We start from the raw sequence: 23,435 nt of genomic DNA, 5'->3' as shown, positions 1-23,435 counted from the left end.
TGCAATATTGAAATTAGCTTGAATTCTTCATAACCTCTGAATAGTGGTTGATCCAACGGCCACGTTGGTCTAGTTTAAGTTTTATTTGTGAGTTAGGTCTATCGCTTGGATATCCTTATAACCCAAGTGTAGCTTTATAAGTATAAAAATCCTGTTCTCGAAGTGTAGAATATAGTTTATACATTGCATGACACAAGAAATATGCTTGAAGCGAATCTTGCCAAAGCTTCTTTGAGGTAACAGTGGAAAGTTAATTTTTTGTTTCGCACACAGATACGTAACTGATAAAACCTGGTTTTTAAAGTTATAAGCCTACAGACTTACTGCTGTGCTCTGTGCTATTTGGACCCGGTGGTAAAAGTGTGATACATAATTAATATTCTAGAGCATTAAAATGATCAGGTGACACTGACAGGACATTTGAATCCCTGAGGTCACCAATACATCTCTTGAATATCACCGTTTTACCTAATGGCGAGAGCTGATGGAAGTGTTCCTTAGCCAATCAGAGAACTAATGAAAGTGTTTCTTAGCTACATATTAAAATTTCAAATGGTCTAAAACTGAGTTAATTGATAATTTAAATTTAGTAGTTCAATTGTACTTTGGATTTAGTATTTAAATAAATGCCGATATATAGTCAGTTTGTAATATTTGCCAACAAAACTGATACACAGTTTTTTTTTAACACAAATACGTTTTAATATACACACAACAATACAATTTACAATAACAGTTATTTCAAACAATGATTTATAAACAAAAGTTTCACAAACTTACAAGTAATATAAAGTATTCTTTCTAGTTTGGAACTTCCCTGATATCTTATCGAAGGTTCGTGATGAGCGAGTTAATTACGAATTGATGTAGGTACGATTCGCCGGGGAACTAGCTAGCTTTGTTCTTTGCCACACACGCTGAGTTTTCCACCGTTGAAGTTAGGTAATGTTTTCGTAAAAATACTAATGTCCGATGAGAATCCACTGAAGTTAAATGAGTTGTAATGTTCGAACTTTGTAAATGTTCCTGGTCAAGTATCTGAAGTTTTCCGATTGGTAAGCGTTATAACAATCACAGTTATAGCTTCCGAAGTTTATAACACACGAACTATAGCGAACTAATAATAGATACTCTCTCTCTCTTGGCGCGTCGCGTTGGTTATATTTATAGCTGTGTGGAGGAGTTGTAGAAATTTCAGTCTTACGTAACAATACTGAGCTAACACAAGCGATTACGTACATACATATATTGTTGATTCTTACTCTCGAGAATCTTCTACAACTTTGGAGAATAGACGGGAGTTACACAATACATATTTAACTGTATAGGCTATGCATGTTTCTAAATATAAATTTAATCCAAACAAACGTTGATATAATAACAAATTCGTTACATAGCCAATCAGAGAACTGATAAAAGTGTTTCTTAGCCACTTACCACATAAAAAATTTTAAACAAACAACACAGACATTTACCTAAGAAATGATTTATACATAGGAAGAAATGTGAACTTTTTACAATACTTAAGTCTCTACTACTTACAATATAACCAACATTTTATTGATATTAATCATTCGAAATAAGAGGTCCTTATCCCAGCGAATATGCTAATTTATGTTGTTGTTGTCATTAAAGTTATTGAAACCAAAAACAGTCTTAAATCTTCTTCTTCATTATCCGTTTCAGTATTTTTTAATACTTCGTATAATAAAAAATTTAATTTAACACATTATTCTACCAAAGAATATTATGTTTGCAAAATGTCAGCAAATATAATATTTCAATTGCTTAAATCATGAAACAATATTGAAAATTTCAAAATTTTCAGCATTTATCATCATAATCAAACACACTCAGCTTTCTTTCTAAGCTGGCGCTTCTTTTTCTTATGCTCCACAGGTGGGTCAATGGTAAGTTTGCGACTCACACCGCTAAAACCCGAAGATCGACTCCCCCGCGGTGGACAGAGCACAGATAATCAACCGTGTAGCCTTGCGCTAAAAATGATAACAACAATGCTATCTCATAACAAAGAAGTGTTTTTCAAAATGCACACGCTTCAGATGCGCGACATCTTATTTTTTCATATCATAAAATGTTTTCAAAAACGAGATCGTTCAATAAAAAAAACGAACGAGATCACAGAAGGATGTTTTCTAATTCATAATCAACCTAAGCATTATGGAGCATAATATACACTTGTTTCTCTTGGAAACCTAACAAAGTAATGTCGAAAGCATTTCTTACTTTACTTTTACTTTTAACTTCTCACACCAAGTATTTAGAACTAGAAATGGGTCCATTATATTAATACTTTTACGTTAGAAGGCAATACTTAAAAAGAACTAAGGCAGACAAAAGTTAATTATAAATGCTTGTAACTTGGTCGCTATTTGTACTTACTCCGCGTTCTTATAGAAACGAATAATTTCGTCCGTACAAATTATTATCAAAAGACTACATAATTATGAGAAGTATGCTGCTTTAAAATGTGATTTTTTTACAAATTTTTGCTAAGTAAACAGATGATTAGAGGCATAAGATACTTCTGTAATTTAATTTGTGGAGAGTGTTTGAAATAACTTTCTTGTATTTATATTTGGAATATGTATCTTCGCATGTGGGTTTTATCACACAGTTCATGCTCGAGACGTTACTTATCTCTATAAAAAAAATATAAATCACTCCCTACGTTTCTTCACAAGTATTTCAAAGTTGTGTTGTTTTAAAGTTATATTTTAAAACTTTTCTTTTTTAACTACAATTTCATAAGTTAGAAGCTTGCAAAAACGCGTTTAAACACATTATTATTAATAATAAATTATTTGATGAAATTATAATTTAGTCATAAATAGACAAAAATTCCTCTTCGTTAACGAGAAATAATGAAAGATGATACACGCCATATGTTCCTAACAAAGACAGCCTAACCAGGTTGGTTAGAATGTTAAACTATTGAAGAACTGATCGGGATTTCCTTTTAATGAGTAACCTTGTATGACGACTAACGAGCGAAATTCGGTACTATTCTGATGGTGATATGGTTACTTTGGACATTGTATAATCGCATCTATCTCGAAGAAACAATTATCTAGAGGTACTGAGATACTGTAGAGATTAAATAAAAACTGTCTATGAAATCATCAAGTTGAACAAGACCTACTCTTCTTCATCAGCTTTCTTTATAGAGAAACTAAAGCTAGACTATCTTATAAAACTCATACAAATTAGTATCGCTGACAATGACTGAAGTTGATAGGATATAGCACGAAAATAAAATATAACTCATGATTAATATATTTAATGTGTTTCAAATCAAATATTATGCTATGAAATTATCACTGTCGACAGAAAAAGCTAAGTTATCATTAGTTAGGTGTGAAAAAAAAAGATGCGGCCAAAGTGTTTTACCCACCATCATGCCTCAAGTTGAACAAAAAACGCGGCCTAGCTAACTAATGAATGAACATGCTGTACAATTCTTATCAATACTATAAGTGTAGCTACCAGTTTGTCCGCCAATTAAGTCGCACGCTCAATCCTCTTCTTTTTTTTTTAGTTGCACCTTTTTTTCACACCATTTGTTGGTTGTGACATATTTTGTTAATTACAGTAAACCTAGCACCAAGGACGCTAAAAAAACTTGTTAGTTCAATGAAGTACAGTTTCAACTTTTGACAGTCTCTAAAACTATTCACTAAATTCGTTGAAAATAAAGAAAGTTCATTGTTATACTTCTGTTTAATTAAAATACGGTGACAATACGAATAAGCAGTTAACCACATTATTAGAATGGCGAACAGAAATGATTAACATTATATTGTTGGAAAGGCACACACAATATATATATATATATATATACATATATAGATAGATATATATTGTATATATAGATGTATATATAGTACTTAGATAGATAAATGTTGCTGTTTTTGTATCAACAAGGATCGAATTGGACAAATGCTACGCAGGTACAAAACTGGAAAGAAAAAACAACATGAGAAACTGCCCATCTTTGTTCTCCGTTGAAGAACAGCAACGCTTACCAACGACTGTGATGGGCATACTACTTGTGTGAACGTCAAAACTGTCAGAATCGAAAAACGTGCGAATTTCATTGATAATGATAACAATAACACCAGCAGAAACGGTTACCATAGCTACCGCAGCTCATCAACAATTGCAAGTGGTTACGCTCAAAGAGCGGAAATTTGTCATTAGTGCATGTTGTAGCAAGGATTTCTTTTGGCGCTTAGTTGGTAGGTAATGTCAGCTCTCTAGGAAGGGATTGGGTAATAACGGCTCACTAGACGTTCTGATTTTTTATGCCAAGATTATTTGCTGGAAAACTTGTGGAATTTTTTTAGTTTTCCATTGTGTGTTTCATGGTTTCTTTGACGCATCACCTTCATTCCTTGGAGAAAAACTGTTGAAAACGTTTTATCTCGAAACACTTAAGCTTCCACATAATGTTCTAGTTTAATGTTTTTTTATCCATTCCCAACTCCTCCCAAAATAACACAGATGCGTGATAAAACGTAAAGCTGCATCATAAACCTTCTCTGTCTCTCATCATCCGGGTCGGGTGTAGCCCAATGATTAGTGTGCCGGGATGAGTATCGGAAGGTTCAACATTCTAACAGCGATATGCTGCTAAGTATCACTTCGTACGTTCATCCGTGGGGCAATATATGTGATTGCCATTGTTTGTTCTCCCTCTGGCTTGTAATTTAAGGGTTTTTGACATGACCATTTGACCCATGTGTTGCATAAAGTACAGTTCGAATTGAAAATACCAGATACTTTTTTATAAGATCACGAAGTGTCTCTGTTCATGCAGATTATTGAAGTATCAATAATCTAGAGAAAGTAAGAAATAGAATATCATCAGAGCCTATGTGTATTTCACTTATACAACTGTACATTTTACAGAGGTTGAATACGTTATATAAAAACGACTTTGGAGCCTCACCGCGTCGTTGCAGTTCATGTCTCCATGTCTAGTCATGCTCTATCTGACAACCAGGCATGTTGACAATAGCTCTGCAGCGAAGTTTCCTTTGCATAAAGCTCCGTCATAAGGCTGTTTTGTTCAAATCACACACAATTTTAATGATAGCTTTCCATAGTACATCTAATATACGAGGATGACAATTTTTCTACGCCCGTTTCAACAGTCCTATCGCAGAGAAACCCATAAACGCTGTGAAATCATTTATAATCAATAAAAACCCTTTTTTTTTCAGAAGTTGAGGTGGTGAAAGATATTTTTTGAAAAGCGCAAGAATAGTTTAATATATATAAAAAACTTTTAAAGTTAATTTTTCTCCCTTGTTTGATTGCTTAGCACTAGAGTTACTGATGGGGTATTTATCCCCATCGTATTCTGAAACTTTTTAAACTATTTCTACACTGAAATGCTTGTAGTGCCATGATTGTTGGTTAGAAGGTCTCTTTTAACGAGTCACACAAAAAATCCATCAATATTACAACTAATCCCGCTAGACACTAGATAAATAAAAAACAAGTAATTTCACCTAATTTGTATGGCCACCTTTTTAAAACTGAATGTTGTAACAAATAAGAATAATATAATGCAATATGTGTACACCCTCTCTCTCACACACGCACACAGTGGTAGTGAGCGGAATAAAAACAAGTCAGTAATTTGGAATTTATGTATTTAATCATATTTAACATAATGTGTCCCAATAAGAGAATATTGTAATTCTATATTCTAAAAAATAATTTTATGCAAACGTAACAACCAGGCTAGCATAATGAGCTATATCTAGTTACTCAGTACACAGTGAGTAGTCGGTTTGTTTGTGGATGTCAGAGGAATTGTAACAGAACACGTTGTCATAGGGTTAAAAAATACCAGGATGGCATCAGTACGAGCCACCTTAAGTCATCCAAAGTATGAATCCCCTCACAGAGCTTCCAGGTAGTCAATCATGTCAAGAACATTATAAAAGTATTATGGTATAGGATCAACGTAAAGAAACAGGATCCTTTAATGGGCAGTAAATGGCTAATGCACAAATGTAAGGATTAATAGTCATTTTACTCCCATCCTTCTTTAATGACGAAATACGAGTTTCTAATAACAATAGTGTATAATATCATTTCAACTTCTCTGTTGCAACGGATTTATAGAATGATCCAAGTTAGTGAGGCTTATCCTTATTACATCCTTATGCAAGATCTGTACGGATTGATAACATGGCTCCAGTTGGTAAACTAATTCTTAATTCATCCTTACGAAAGATATGTACGGATTACTCAAGCTAGTGAGACTAATTCCTAATACATCCTCACGAAAGATATGTACGGATGGTAATATAGCTCTAATTAGTAAGCGCTAATCCCTAACACGTCTTCACGAAAGCTCTGTGTGAATTGGTAATATGTCTCATAGTAGAAAGGCTAATCCCTAATACATTCTCACGAAAGATCTTTACGGATGGTAATATGGCTCAAATTAGTCAGAGATAATCCCTAATATATCTTCACGAAAGCTCTGTACGAATTGGTAGTATATCTCATAGTAGTAAGGCTAATCCCTCGTACATCCTCATGAAAGATCTGTATGATTGGTAAAATAGCTATATAGTTAGGTCAATCCAAAATACATCTTCGCGAAAGATCTGTTCCCGTTAGTAGTATGGCTCAAGGTAGTAAGACTAATCATTATAATATCTTGTGTTAGAATAATATCTGTTTCACCTTTACCAAAGGTTTAAACGGATTGATAATATAACCCAGAAGATCTATTTTATTTATTTTTTACTTTTTTTATTTTCGTTGAATTTGGACCCCATATTCGCAGGACTTGTGGTGGCTAAGTGCGTCATGAATGGCTCAGTACATATACTCGCCTCTGCATCTATCTCGCCTCCTCACATGAGCGAACTCCCATGTCTCGAGAGTGACATGGGAGTTCGCTCATGATTACTATGACTTTAAAAAAAATAGTTTGTCGCTCCAGACTGTCATTGACTGATCACTGATTCAAGTGGACCATGTGTCAGTGTAATTTCACTGATTGGCAGGAATGTCTCTACAAGTACTCAAAAAGTGAGAGTTAAGTAACGGGGAAAACATCAAAGCTATACAATGGGCTATATGTCCTGTGCACACTGCGGGTATTCAACCCGGATTTTTAGCGTTCTAAGCCTGAGCCACCGAGGGTCGACCAAAGCGTTTTGAACTAGACAGACATATTACAAAACTGTTAGTTCTACTAAATTAGATGTTAATGAAAATGTTTTATAATGATCGTTCTGGTTGTATATGCCATAAATTATATTAATTTCAAGAATAATTTTTATGAAATAAGCTGAACTCAAATTAAACTTCATTCACACACCGAAGAACAATAAAAGCATCAAATAAAAAAATGTTTGAAGTAGTCAAACTTAAGGATAAAATTATCACACGAAAATAACAAAATGTGGGGCTACAATTTAAATAAAACTAGTTTTAAAGCAATATTTCTTATCTTATTTGAAACATGTACCTCAGTCAAAGTAAAATGCTCTTGAATAAACTTATAAACATTTTCCCCCAAAAAATGTCTTATGTGAAATTAAAACATTTGTTCTTTAATTGTACTTTCGATATATTCTGTCTTGAAAGGCGTTATTAAAAATACATCTACTCTCATATAAGTGTGTGCGCGAGTGCGCGTTTGTGTATATGTGCTTAAAAAAACTATGTAACTTAATGCATTTTAGGAAACCAAATCTTAAAATGCTGCTACACGCAATATCCTCGTTTTCGGATCAGTTCAGTTCCTACATACATTCTTTATGTTGGTTGTATTCAGTTCTAATAAAAAAGATAATACTACAATGATAACTGGGACTTTTCCTGAAAAAAGGGAATCTATTTTACAACAAGCCTAATCTCGTTGTGACGTGTGCGGTGCACAACACTCAATATATTCGATTTTAAACAGAACAGCGGAAATACGTACATTCTGTAATTATACTTTGCGGCAAGTTAAACGCTTACCTTTTTTACACAGCATAATGAGAAGTTCCATGTTAGATATCATGGCACTTTAATGCTTTTTTTACAATTTTAAATCAGCCAGTTTGTAGATTGTTTGAAAGTTCATCTAAGAGAAGAACACACTCATAGTTACAAAAATACTTAACACTTGCAGTAAGTATAAAGGCATGTCAATTATAATATAAAACTAGGCTCTATAAGTAATACCCCCAAGTGGCACAGCGGCATGTCTGCGAACTTAAAACGCTAGAATCCGGGCTTCGATATCCGTGGTGGGCAGGGCGCATCCATTATTTGTATATTTACGCTTAGTCTCTATGCATAGAACAGTAGAACCATAAATATGATATTAGTTTTATAGTTGTATGTTTATTTTGCATATTAGCCGATGAACAGCGTGAATTTTGACAGAAGAATCGCGCTGGTGTTCATGGTCCCAACATGTGAAACATGCATCGTTTTTATATCTGTAGTGGTTTTATCACACCCTGGTGGAAACCTGCAATGAAAACAACAGATCGCGCTGGTGTTCATGGTCCCAACATGTGAAACATGCATCGTTTTTATATCTGTAGTGGTTTTAAAGTTCCGCAGTGTTATCACACCCTGGTGGAAACCTGCAATGAAAACAACAGATCTAGAATAAGATTTAAGTTTGTTTAAACCTTTTAAGTAAAATAGAATCTTCTATCTATACCTTCTTTCACGTTTCACACCTCTATATAGAAACACAATAAAAGCAAAAACTGCGAATTATTATCAGAGTTTTAGACTTATTGATAGGCGCATTAATAGGAGAAACGTTTAGGTTCCATTTACACGCTAATGATCATAAACTCTTACAACATAAGATTTGGTCGTACTTTCCCTATGTCAAGTAGGATGTTAGCTAGCATCCCCAGATGCTTGTATATGTTAACATTATTTACCAGTTTACATGTACGCTTCAATACTTCAAGCACCGTCTATCTCCGACAATTACCAAAACCTTCGCACACTATACATAACGAGAAAGGTGCCCACAGTAGTAAAGTCTTTCACACTAGAGCTTATGGTGGTACAGTCTTTCATACTAGATGATAAATAATATCAGGTGATAGTTTTGTTGCTAAGCGACACAAACGAATGGAGCGTTAACAAAAGACGACTGTATTTTATATATGTATTAGATATAAACACACGATACTCTTGACAACAAGAGGGAATATTCAATAGCCGCGGCACTTGAAATCCGTTTAGAGTGAATTAATCTATGAGTACCTTTTTTTTTTCCTTTTTATTAGCTATATTTTTGTGCATCATCAATATCAATCGTGGGGCGCGCGCATACCCGATTCGATTATATTACTCATCAGGATCTCTACCAGCCTACCCTCAAATTGAAATTATTTTAGGCAGGATTAAAGTAAATTAATCTATGAGACCTTGGGCGTGGTTAAATACATCAATCGAAAGAGTTTGACCTCGTAAGTCCAAAACTGTAATTATATCTCAAATCGATCAAGAGATGACGGAGCTATGAGCTAAAAGTTTGTACTTAAAAAACTTGGAGCCATTCTGTGAGCCGCTATATACTGCGGCTAAAAAAGAAAGAAGACGCCTTCTAGCGAGTAGGAAAATTGAGCTTAGCACGCAGATAACTTTCCGCCTTTCACCAGTTTATCTATTTCTATTAGTAAATATATGTTAACTAAGCTATACAAAGCAGCTCTTCGAACTGAAAACAGAACGAAAAAACCTTGACGTCTTCGATACAACGATTTTTGCAAAAGAAAGCAAATGAAAGTATGAAAACTTATACATCCTGAATGAAATTAGGTAAAATGAAAAGGATACATTGAGGAACAGTGAAATTTCAACTAGCAGTGAGAGGTGAAAAACAAAGAAATGAACCAAGAAAAATGGATAAAAATGAAAGTTAACATCAAAGTTTTCGTCACTTACGAAGCTCATTACTTACAGTAGAGGCCCGGCATGGCCAGGTAGTTAGGGCGCTCGAGTCGCAATCTGAGGGTCGCGGGTTCGAATCCCAGTCACACCAAACATGCTCGCCCTTTCAGCCGTGAGGGCGTTATAAAGTGACGGTCAATCCCACTATTCGTTGGTAAAAGAGTAGCCCAAGAGTTGGCAGTGGGTGGTGATGACTAACTGCCTTCCCTCTAGTCTTACACTGCTAAATTAGGGACGGCTACCGCAGATAGCCCTCGTATAGCTTTGCGCGAAATTCAAAAAACAAACAAACTTACAGTAGATACAAAACTTGAAGTCATGAGATAGCTGTCAAAGTCTGTAGATTACAAACAGAAAAGAAATGACTGGAGATTTTCTAGAAAAATTAATAACAATTGTTTGAATGAAAGGCTGAATATTTCGAGAAGCCAAAAGACCTAAAAATTATTGGAGAAGATTGGAATAAAAGATCAGAACCTTTCTGTGATAACCTATCTCACACTTGGGTGAGGAATAGAAAAACAAAATCATATGGGAAAAGAAGAAATTGTATGAAGTTAAACTAGATGACAAAGACCCCTTCACAAAAGTTTAATGTTGATCAAATTGATCGTAAAACAGAAGGAGAAAGTGAGCTATCGTGCATGAATAAAAAGAGAGAAAGATATGGACAATCTAATTCAATGCTCATTGGCAGATACCGTCTTACAGAAGATCCTCGAGTCTGGTCAAACACAGATGGTGAAGGTATGGGCTAAAATCTAACAATATGGAAAAAGGGTTGCAATAATCGACAAAATCAAAACGAGCGTCTTCGAAGACGATACGGACTCAAGTAGATGCGTCACAAAACGTATAAGCCGTTTCTGGACATGAAGGTGGTTTTGATAACAGTTGTCAGAGAAGAAATCCTGGAAATAACTTTTGTTTAGAACTCGTACGAGTTCATTACAAAATTGTTACCTCCAACTTTGTATATACTGGTGAAATTGTAAAACGAAAAAACGTTTTCCCTATAAATACGTCTGTCATGACGGAAAGAACATCTTACTTATTGACTTTAAATACTTATTGAAATATTTCCAAGAATACAATATCCGGAAGTTATTTGCGAGATGGCTCACAGATCTAAAACATTTTACTAAAGAAACCACACTTTTCTGTATTTTGCTTTACACTAGTTTCTGGTTTCAAGCACAGAAACCGTGAAATTTCCTTGCGTGTCGTATAAACTCGTATGAATAGTTTACCGTATTCCAAAAGAGTTCAACTTACTTGATGATGATATCTGCCATCTGTTGTTATGATCTAATATTTTTCTGAACTTTCACTGTATTATGAAAAGATAAAATTAATGTCTACTCATACTCTTTACCAGTGAAAAGTGAGATTGATCATTACATTACAACGCCTCCATGGCTGGAAGAGCAAGCATGTTCGGTGATAAATTCGAATCCGCGACCAGCAGATTGCAAGGTCATGAAAGGCCTAAAATCCACAGATTTTTAGAACCACTTTATTCAGAAATAAGTTTTCTAGAGAAAAAATAACGTAAACTTTAAGTTAGATATTATTATTGGATTAACAGTCTCACATGTTAGCTAGTGTATCACTCTAGGCCCTGGAGCTTAGAGATAAAAACAGTTGAGAGCCATAAAACGTGTTCAAATATGAATCATTATATGGAAATAATTAAATCAAATACAATAACAGTTTAGATAAATATAAGCAACTTGAAAGCCCAATAATGCTTCCTTTGTAGGTTAAAGATTTTACGTTTCTAATTAGTTGAGCATATTTCTACATGCTGTGATTGTATGCCAGTTAAAAACCTGATGAATCCAATCGAAAATCAATTCGTAGATTTTTTATATTCACACGGAAATTTGAAATCTGGAAAACAATAAATATTTTATGCACATTTTTAAATCCTTTCACTTAATTAAGCCAAAATATTTTTTTGCTACTTTTCAACAATATCTTAATTTCGACTTAATTCAAAAATATCGTATTTGGAGATGATAAAAAATATTCAAATACCCAATGGAAATTTAATATTTCATTTCATAACAATTATTAATGCAGTTTATCCCCGCTGGTGCTTTGGTCGCTGGACCCACTTCGGAATCAAGAAGACTAGCTTGTTGGTTCGCCAGTTCTTCTGAATAATGATAAAGAAAATACTATCAATAATATATGGTGTAATTAAAATAAATAATGTAGTGTTAAAAATCCTTGTCCTAATTCTAATTTGTGCTGACATGGATACAAATTGGTGAAATATTACACTTCACTAACTTAATCCAGTTCACACTGTAAAGGTTGTCAAGCAATTTGCTAATATATAAACTCAACCACTATTCTCTGTCGTATACCAGCAAGCCTGATGAACCCTGGTATTAAGCGAAAGGCCTCGTTGCACTGGATATAACAGATATGTTGCAGTTGGGTTATTACTATACACTCTTCATTACCGTCACTTGTTAATAATTATTAATGTAGTTTTCTTCGGTGGAGCTGTGTTGGCTAGAGCTACTTCGGGATCTAGAAGACTATTTTGTTGGTTCGCCAATTCTTCTGAATAACGAGCAATTTAATTCAACAGAATAATAATTAATAATGTATGGTGTTAAAATAAATAAGTAATGTAATGTGGAAAAATTCTCACTCTAATTCTGGTTTGTTGTGACACAGTTAAAACTGGATAAAACATTACATTTCATCAATTTAATCCAGTTCATACCGTATGAGTTGTTAAACAATCTGCTAATATCATTAGTGTCTCAACCACTACTGTATCTCGTTCAACCTGTTTCAAAACTACAGAAACATCTCTCTTCTCCCAGGTTTCACTTTACTATAGCCAACTAGGAAACTTTAAGAACTGATTTTAATAACTTTCTCCCTGATGTACGCACGTATGCCCCCTCTATCGATGATTTAGGTAAGTATGCTGTTTGTGAAACTATTAATAACTCCGTTCCCACCAGCACTAGAAATTGTGATCTAAAAGCGTGGAAATTAACACCCTAAATCAACACCTACTTTCTCGAGAAAAGACGCATGCGCTGTTCACACGTGACTTCTCTTTCAAACCTCATTGACGGGAATAATAACAAAATGCATAATAAGACAACGGCAAGATTTAAAGCAGGAAAATTTCCGTTCCTCAATATATAACGAGAAAAAACACCTAGCTGTTTTTTGGCGAAATTTCGAACCTATTTGTAACCGCACTTTGTCACAGGATTATCACAATATAGAATATAACAATGCAATGGCAAAAACTGACACCTTAAATAGCTGATCTGTTAGCGAACCATTATTACATCGCGTTAATGACCCCCAATCTAAACACTTCCATGCTGATAACCTTAGTATAAGTAACACTCGCATTTTAAACATCACCACATATAATCCGTTGTTTCCTTCAATATACACAGACACTTATCCCTATCCCCCTCTCAAAGATGATGCTACCACACGCCCCATTTCCAAAGCTGAAATAAAAATATACACTCAAAAATACAGCTCCTAGTGAGGATGACAACAACAACCTTGTCCTTAATGCATCTGATTCTCTCGTTTCACATTTTATTGTTTTATGTAATCTGACCTTTCAATCAGGATATTAATCTTCTGTATGGAAGTCTGCCATAATTATAGCCCTCCTTAAGAATAACTCGTCACTAAAGAACCATAACATTTATCACCCAATGAGTTTTGTCAATTGCATCCGTAAACTTCTCGGAAAAATAATAACTCTATGCATATGGACTCGGTCATTTTGGTGAGTATAATTATGTTTATTTCTACGTATATGGCGTATGTGCGTGTATTAGTACTGTTTGGTTTATATATATATATATATATATATATATATTAATTATACGTGTGTGTTTAACGTTCCATCTCCCAGTGGTGGTCAAATTTAAATTCCTAAGCACGCCACTGTATTCCAGGATTTTACTCGTAACCATGAGACAGTAGAAGTTTCTTGGTGTTAAAAAAACCTGTGGACTCTTGTTTGTCACAATTTGACGAAATACAACATTCCTGTTCCCTTGATCTGGTAGGTTTCTAGTTGTGTTTCCAATCGATCTGCTAAAGTTAAATTAAACAAGACAATATCTAACTCCTTCCCGCTACAAGCAGGTGTACCGTATGGCTCCATACTTTAGCCCCTTTCTATACATTATCTTTATTACTGACATTTCATTTCCGGCTGTAACATCAACACATGCGTCGCAAATACGCTGACGACATAGCTATTTGGAGCACGTCACGTGACCCTCTGATGATGTATATCCAAACTTCTTCATCTCAACGAATATATAACGAGTAGCACTAAACCCAAACAAAATTTGTTTCTTTGTTTGTAGTTAAGCACAAAAGTACACAAAGACCTATCTGTGCTCTGCCCACCACGGGTATCGAAACCCGATTTCTAGCGTTGTAAGTCCGCAGACGTACCGCCGTGTCACTGCCCCCCCCCCCGCACAAAATACAACTAACCATTTTTCATAAATGCATTAACAAATAATGTAAGAAACTACCTCACGTAAATTAAAACTCTATGATATATAAATAACACAATTAAAAGTTTTAGGGATAACAGTCAATAATCGTTTCACATGGAATCGACACTTTAGTACAATCAGTCAGAAAGTACACCAAAAAGAATTTGCTTCCTTCGGCAAGGTCTATATTTTCTTTTGCTTGAACCAAATTGAATATCTTTGGTTTTCCGAATCCTGTTACCGAAAATCCTCGCCTTTTCAGTTGAGGCGTTACATTGTTTTAGTCAATCCCACCTTTCGTTGGAAAAAGATTAACCCAAATGTTTGCGGCGGGTGGTCTTGAGTAGCTGCCTTCCATCTATTATATCACTTCTAAATTAAGGACGGCTAACAGAGATAATCCTGAGATAGCTTTGCGCGAAATTCAATAATAAACTATTTCGGTTTTCTGTGTATTGAGTGTAGTAAGTAAGTGAATGACAGCTGTTCGTAGAACCACATTTAATGGTGACCGTGGTCAAGCAGTTAGCCACTACACTGGCCGTTGGTTTGTGTTAAAACCGTCCGTGGTTTTCTCTCCGTGTTTTGCTTGATACAAAATTACACCATTCTACTCCCCTAAATTATCTTCTTTCACGTATAATCTTGACCCAAAATCGAAATTACTTTCATGATTTCGCGGATTTTCATATGGCCACTTTGGCCGTATCATCAACATACTGAAAGATCTGAACAGGACACGGAGGCTGTGCCATATCTACATTGCAATCGTTTTAACACCTTTTTGATATAATCGTGCTGTACTCACACTTCGTTTTCCCTTCAACTTTATTGAGGTTGTACTTATTTCTCTCAGGAATTGACTCGTACCAAATTTAAACCTAACATATTTCTGTTTATTCCTATATCAATAACACTGCTTCTTACTAGCAGTATTCTTCTTTTTCCTTCCCCTTCTTATGGTTTATCCGTTTGCTCTCACATCTCCTGGTTTTTTTTTTGCCTGTATTTTATATTTCTTTCTTAAAGTCAAACCAACAGGAAAAAAAAGGAGCCGAAAAACAGCTAAATATTGATTCTTGGCGCTTGTGTATCTTGTTTAAATAATAAGTAACACACAACGTTAAAATGGGTACACAAAAAAAGTGATCAATTGTCAAGCTAGAAATTTTCGAGAGTAAAAGCAGTAAAAATATACTATCTCCCTGCACTTCTTTCTAGCGGATTTGTTTGTTTTGAATTTCGCGCAAAACTACACGAGGGCTATCTGCGATAGCCGTCTCTAATTAAGCAGTGTAAGTCTAGAGGGAAGGCAGCTAATTATCACCACCCAACGCCAACTCTTTTACCAACGAATAGTGGGATTGGCCGTCACATTATAACGCCCCACGGCTGAAAGGGCGAGCATGTTTGGTGTGACGGGGATTCGAACCCGCGACCCGCAGATTGCGAGTCAAGCGCCTTAACTACCTGGCCATGCCGGGCTTTTCTAGCGGAAATCACAATTAGTTCATGTTGCGATCCAAGTTATAAACACCACTCAATAGTGTTCTGTCTCTGTCTATCTATCTTTCTTACACAGATAAGATAAAACAAAAACCACTAAGCAGACTTTATTCGTATGTCCAAACAATTTTCTTGGAATATGTAAGATTGCAGTATGCAGACTTGTCACTTATTTCAAAGCACGCTTATAAACATTTTTTAATGTAAAAAGATGGATTAAAATTCTTCCGGAATAGTATTTACATACACGTTGAGCTTATTCTCATCTCACCCTTCAAAACAATCAAGATAACAATAGAGGAAGATTACGAACATAGAATTTAGGTGTACCCAAGACTGTTGGCAGCCTGCAAGCTGCTTAACGTTCTAGTTTCCAGTGATCTATACTCTCTCATTACACAAACTAAAACCGAGTAAATAACACGCTATATTATGCAAATATTTCAATGCGAAATTCCGCCCAATGGCTGTGCATGTTTCCGGATTCCTAGCTATAATTTTTAGGCATACAAATTGATGATGTTCCAGGTATTATATGTACTAAAATTATATGTCCTAGTAGTTGAAACCTGGTGAATTTCAATAAACGTATAAACGAGTAAATGCAATTTTGCTACATGTTGCAGAAATTCAATAAATGTACTAGTACATACATCTAATTAAACATACATATACGCTGCCAAAAATTCTACGTCTTTTCACTAGGTAGCTCAAAAAGTAACGGTAGCAGCTCCTTTTAAGCGCTTAATCTAGTGAACTTGAACCCATTGTCCTAACTTTAGATTAATCAAGTGGCTATTGCATGATGTGATCAACACATCCTATCATAAAACATCATCTGATAGCTCGAAAAATGAGGGATGTAAGGCTCTTTCATTTCTAGGTTAACTACTATCGTAATTTTTAATTTGCTTCTTGCTCCCTGCCGTAGGTCGATGTCGTTGGTTATGCGAATTTGGACGTAGTCAAATGTTCAATTTCTGCTCATGTTTGCTGTAAACATCGTTTTGTCATGACAGCATCATCACTATTCAAGTACGCTCAAACACGTGGTTTTAGTTGGCACCTGGTGTTAAGACTTTTTCTCGCGTTACAAGATGGCTCCTGACGAATATGTGGTACACGATGCAATGGACATGATGTCATTCTGCCCAGAGGAGAAAAAGGTCAGGCTGGAGAACACTGTCTTCTCACTGCAGCTCGTTTCTTGTTACTTCTAAAACCTTTCCTCAGCAAGGGACATCAACTATGCTGGATGTCAATCTCCACAGTTTACAGATATCTCAGTGAATCCACGGTTGGCAATTTTTTCATGGTGGCTTTGCTTTGCACCTGTAGCTTTGAACTCAGTTGACGTTATCACGGTTCACTTGTCTCTGTAGGTGTTTGACACATGAAGCATAGTGGAGTACAAGGGAACATTCAACATAAACAACCTCGAGTTATCAAGATATCTTCCATCCTCACCATCGGATCAATATGGCTCTCCTCCTTCCTGCTGAACTTTCTTCTTGTATACAAAGGCATATATAGTAGTTTATACCTTATGAGAAGCACAAGAGTGAAAAAATTACATGGAGTAATTTTGAGACACAAATCAAATAACAATTTTGCAATGATTAGATCTTGGTCACAGGCACCCACATTTATTTGATGGACGTTATAAATAATAAATAAAGGATATATCTATCTCAAACTTACTCAATTTCTGCATAAATCAAAAGATACATGGATATATAATATGCAAAAAGACAGGTTTAGCAATTTGTTGCAGGTAAACTCCCACAATACATGGTATTGAAGTCCGAGCGATTCGAAATACTCTATTTAGAGCAAGTGTACAAGAATGGCTGATTGAAATGCTGATCGTCCTTAGTAGCAGCAGCAGGATTATTGCTTTATAGAGTAAATAAATTGGAATAAACTGTATCTGGAATTAAAGTCTACTGAAACAAACTTAACTTGAAAGATGGGGCTTTTATGGAGTTGTTGACTCTTTCAATACCAGGAAAAGAACTCTCTCTCTCAGTGCCTGGAACAAATCTGAACAGAAAAACTGTATTCACAATATACATTCTCTTTGTAGCTGGTAACTGAGAAAAAGGGCACCAAAATATACAAATATGATATTCCCCATTACTAAGGTAATGTTTTATCATATTAGTTATCCACTAAAAATGTCTTGTTTTGTTTGAGGTAGTCTAAGTTATATTTATTTAAATTCCATCTGTTAATTTTTTATTAAAATTCAGTCTCCTGCTTGAACCCCTCGTTGGTCCTTTATACAATGATTACTGAAAAATGTAACACAATAATCTACAATGGTTAAGGTAGGTTGGGACATGACAAGATTTGTTTACCAGTATGAGAAACAAAAAACACTTTTTTTTTTATAACAATTAAGAAATGGCTTGTTTATAACTTCACTAGTCCAAGTGGTTTCAACTTTAGCTGTAGTTTAAATCTATCTGGGTTTCAATGTGAGTAAATACAGGGAACTATTACAGGTTGTTATAATAATCAATATTCCCATCTCAGGTTAAGCTTACATGCCTTCTCCAATGTGGAAAATACATGCTCCATAATAGGTATAAACAAAGTAGCTTCAAGTTGACAATAGTTGATCCAATTTAATGTATTGGAATTTTCAACCTGAAGAAAAGCATTTTATGTGCATGAGAGATAAGGAGATTATTAGAGATATCTCTAATTTTAGGCTAGTCATCCCTAACTTTAAACTATTGACCAGAGAGAAAATAACAAGCTAGTAAAATTCCTGCTACAAGTATTGTATCTTACTCTAGGAATAAATAATGGGACTGGTTTTGTTACTTTCACAGAGTTCCTTGAGCTGAAGGTGCAGAGTGTGTTCAACACCATCATATCGAACTCCTAACCCTAGCTCTGCAGCAACACCCAACCCACGTAATGTATTGTACTAAAGCAATGATCTCTTTGATACCTATAAACTGTTTTAACATTTCACCTGCACTCTTTTTCTTTCTCTAAGCTATCAACAAAAGTTACAAGGTAATTAAAATTTTTACAAATTCTCATGATGTATGTTACATCAGTGAAGCTTACACACTACAGGGTATTTCAAACCTTCACATTCAAATAGCATACAATTCTCACTAATAATTGGTATAAAAGTTTAATTTGCAACATCATACCATTGTTTAATAATAAATTTTCCAATAAATTCAAGAGCCAATACCTGAGGTCAAGGGTTTACAATAAAAGAGGGGTATATAAAGGTTAGAATTTTACACGTTACTAGTTGAAGGGCTAATTGAAAAAAAAATTGTTGTATTAAAGTAACTAACGTGTTTTAGAGTTGTCCTTGGGGCAGTATATGAAGCTGATTTGGTTTGAATACTCTTGGAAAGCTATGTAATGGGTAAAAGGGTATTAGTATTATCTGTCTCTAATTTTTGAACCGGCAGACTGAAGGTAAGACAGCTAATAAACAGCACCCACCACCAATCCTGGGATACTATAACTGAATAGTGGGGTTTGAACATCACTTTTATAATGCACCCATGGTTCCAAAGTACTGAACAAAATTTATATTTTCTTTCTGCAGCAACAGGACGCAGAAAATGGCCCCCCTCACATCTATAGTCCAACAGCTAACCACTTAGCCATGCCTGGCCTAGTATAGAAAATAAACGAATGTTATGACTTTATAAGACATGGGCTTTCATTAAACCAAACAAGACAAATTAGCACACAAAGTAAAAATTTTATTATGGCTAAAATGGAATAGGGTTACATGTGAAAAAATATTGAATATGGAAGAATGTTCAGTAAATCTGGTACCATCATCCATATCAGAGATCCCTCTTTAAATAATATTACAAAAGATATTGCTTTTATGAAAAATAATGTTATTAAAATAAATTATGCTTAATAGCAAATTTATTGGTGTGGTAAAGATATCAAGTATCAATTGATTCAATGGAAAAATTAACAACCTAAATATCAATAAAATACACATAAAAAGCATACCAAAAACATACAATGTGTATGACTGAGGCTGGAGAATCAACTGGTGATGAAAAAGAGAAAAGTTTTCAAGAAAAAAATCTCATAAAATGTATATTTTAATCCACATACAAACCCATAAGATACTTCAAAGTGTGTGTATAAAAAAGGAAATATTTATGTTAAATAAAATCTAATGTCATAATAAGTAAATCTAACAGCCAAGTTCATAATAGAAAATGTGGGTCAAACTATCTGCTTATATTTTTTGAAGGTGAAAGTGTAAGCTAATAACAGTAAAAGAAAGAAAACAGCATAGAAAATTTCCTGGGGTAAGTTTAACTCGACTGAGGTGAAGAACATGGCTGAAAAAAACAAAGACAATTTATTCCTTATAAAGACAAATTTAACAACCATAACAGTCAGTGTACAGAATATGGTTTGAAAGGCTGAAAACTTGAGAGATTTGTAGCTCAATACAAAACCAACTGACAAGCATATGGTTGAAAGTTGTAGTCACAACACAAGGACTAATAGTAAAAGGACAATACACTTAACTGATGAAAGAACGTATTAATGGTTCCAATGTAATATTTTATGACTACATGCTATCCTGAGAGCATACACAACAGCTTTGTATCCGAAAGATACAAAACAAGGAATGATATATGCAGTTTATTTCTAAAACTTTCAAAATGACAAAACGTTGTTGCCCTGAGTTTGAGCTAATTATAGTGCTCACATTAAAATTTACTAAAGCAAGCCTGAATTTGTTAATTCTTAAATTGTCTACTGAAGACACACACCAAATAATAACTTCTATGAGAATCACATACACAATAATTCACATTAAAAACCAGAAAAGTGCTGTGACCGACAGCCATTAGAGTAAGAGTGGACATTCACAGTAGGAAACACAAGCACTGCTATGACTGACAATTATTAAAGTGAGGGTAGGTGTTCATGGTAAACACACAGAAGTGTAGCTCTGATCAACATGCATGAGAGTCAGAGTGGATTTTCACAGTACAAAATAGAAGTGTTACTATAACTGAGAGTTATTAAAGTAAGAGTAGGTGTTTACTACATAGAAAAAATAGAAAGTGCTGTGACAAACAGTCATTACAGTGTGAGTGGCTGTTTGTGGTAGGAAACACAAGTGTTACTATAACTGAGAGTTATTAAAGTGAGAGTAGGTGTTTACTACATGAAAAAAATGTAGCTATGACCAACAGTCATGAGAGTGAGGGTAGATATTGATAGTAGGATACAGGATAGAGCTGCTGTGGCTAACAGTAATGAGAGTGAGAGTAGATATTGATAGTAGAATACAGAAGAGAGCTGCTGTGGCTAACAGTAATGAGAGTGAGGGTATATATTGATATTAAGATACAGGATACAGCTGCTATGGCTAGCAGTCATGAGAATGAGGGCTGATAATAATAGTAGGATAAAGACTAGTGTTGCTCTGACTAACAATCATGAGAGTCACAGTTAGGTTAGATATTAATAATAGGATACAGATAGTGCTCCTATGACTAACAGTCATCAGATTATGTAGAAATGACAGCAAAGCTGGAGATCTCAGTATAAAAAAAGAGAGAAAAAGCTTAGTATTACATTGTTGAATCTGTAGGAAATATATGTATCAAGTTTATATATTCTTCTGAAAAACAAGTAACTTTCTGTAACATTCATTTTATAATTTAATTACAGTGAGGTTGTAATATATTTTTAATATTCTTACTCACTTAAGCCTAATTCTTCTATTATTTATAATGATCTTATTGATGAACCCATCTCATTGCTTATACATGATAATGTGCATGGCAAATGTAATTTTGTCATACATTAAAGTATGTTTCAAATTCTTTATAGAGAACATGAGAAAAAATAGCTTACATATAAATGTTGTTGCTCTGACTAACAATCATGAGAGTCACAGTGAAGTTAGATATTAATAATAGGATACAGATAGTGCTCCTATGACTAACAGTCATCAGATTATGTAGAAATGAGGTATGTTAAGCAACTAGACTATTATTAATGATGTACAAATTAAGTTTGAGTTACAGTAAGGTCATGTGATTGAATATCAACTGTTGTCATGGTTAGTATAATTAACGAGTTAATTACCTTGTAACTCATGTTTTATTATTACTAGATAATAATTATTTTATATCTTCAGTCGAGTAGATAGCACAGCAGCATTTATAACAAAAATAATCAGAAAAGAATTCCAGCATCTTCCACCACAAATAGACAGCAGTAACACATTAGCAGCTAAAAGGTATGATATAGAGTAATTGGAATGTAATACATAAAGTAACTACTGAATAATTAGTATTAGGCGATAGTACAGATTACTAACCATGACAAAGATCAAAATTCAACGTGAAAACATGAACAAAAATCAGGTTCAAACAGTGCTCTTTGTTATAAATACGAGTAAAATCAATTACAAATTGAAAAGTGTCCTGCTTAATATATTTGTCATATAAGTGGTAAAACATTTTGTTGAGCATAGAACTTATCATTTTCATTCTAGAGGAAATCAAATATTTCATTAAAATAACCAACCAAAAATCATTTGGATCATAGAATAAAGAGCAACATGAAAAACCTTTCACATTTCTAAAGTTATTACTGACATTTGTAAGACCTGTAATTTCTGGTTTAGGTTGCTTTAAATACTGAAAGTACAATGTGCATAAATTATTTCAAAATTATTTCTAACAGTTATTTGTTCACATTAATGACACTTTTCTGATTAAAAAACCCTTGAACACCAAAACCACACATAGCCAATTCATTATAAAAACATGATATAATACCACCATATGAAAATAAAAAGACTTCAAAATAAGCATCACGTACACTTTGTGATGCTTTAGTTTTTTTCATACTTTATTTTAATCTCATCTCAGATTTTTTTTTCTTAACTATTGAGCCAAAATTTCTTGTACACAATGGAATTAAATGTAATTATGCCATTTACTTATAATCAGCAATATGTTCAGAGCCACCTTACAAAAATATTTTGATACAAACTTCATTTTAAATAGTATTAAAAGCATAAAACTACTTTGGTCTTTCCTACATACACAGTTTCAAATGTAAAATAAAAACAGCAGAAAGAATGCTTCTTTCTGCCTAGGAAAACATCACCTGGTTGCCAAGTGACTTTTTATTTTAATAGATGATCTGAGCCCCCCCCCCCTTCCCCAGTGGCAGTAGGGTTGTTAGGAATTGAGGAAAGAAGATATCACCATCACAAAGATGAGTCACTTCTAGTCATCTTCTTCAGATTCTGAAACAAAAAAAAAAAAGAAAGAGAGAGAGAGAATTGTATAAACAAATGCATCCATAAATGTATATGAACATAAACTGAGAGAAGGGGAAAAAAAAAGGGAAATTCTTTTTTATAGTATTTTATTATATTTTTAACATTTG

At 34.3% G+C, this 23,435-nt stretch overlaps 1 protein-coding gene across 1 annotated transcript in view; it reads right to left on the bottom strand.

The window, feature by feature from the left end:
- Positions 1–19,720: 19,720 nt before the first annotated feature.
- LOC106472720 (basic leucine zipper and W2 domain-containing protein 2-like) overlaps positions 19,721–23,435 on the bottom strand; it is a 40,578-nt gene continuing 36,863 nt past the window's right edge. Inside the window, exon 13 of the mRNA XM_013933376.2 lies at positions 19,721–23,292. Coding sequence (XP_013788830.1) covers positions 23,273–23,292 — 20 coding nt within the window. The 3' untranslated portion in view covers positions 19,721–23,272. The remainder of the gene's footprint in view (positions 23,293–23,435) is intronic.

The sequence above is a fragment of the Limulus polyphemus genome, unplaced genomic scaffold, assembly GCF_000517525.1.
Source record: "Limulus polyphemus unplaced genomic scaffold, Limulus_polyphemus-2.1.2 Scaffold5547, whole genome shotgun sequence".
In the NCBI taxonomy this organism is placed as follows: Eukaryota; Metazoa; Arthropoda; class Merostomata; order Xiphosura; family Limulidae; genus Limulus; species Limulus polyphemus.
This window is presented reverse-complemented; position numbering and strand designations above follow the sequence as displayed.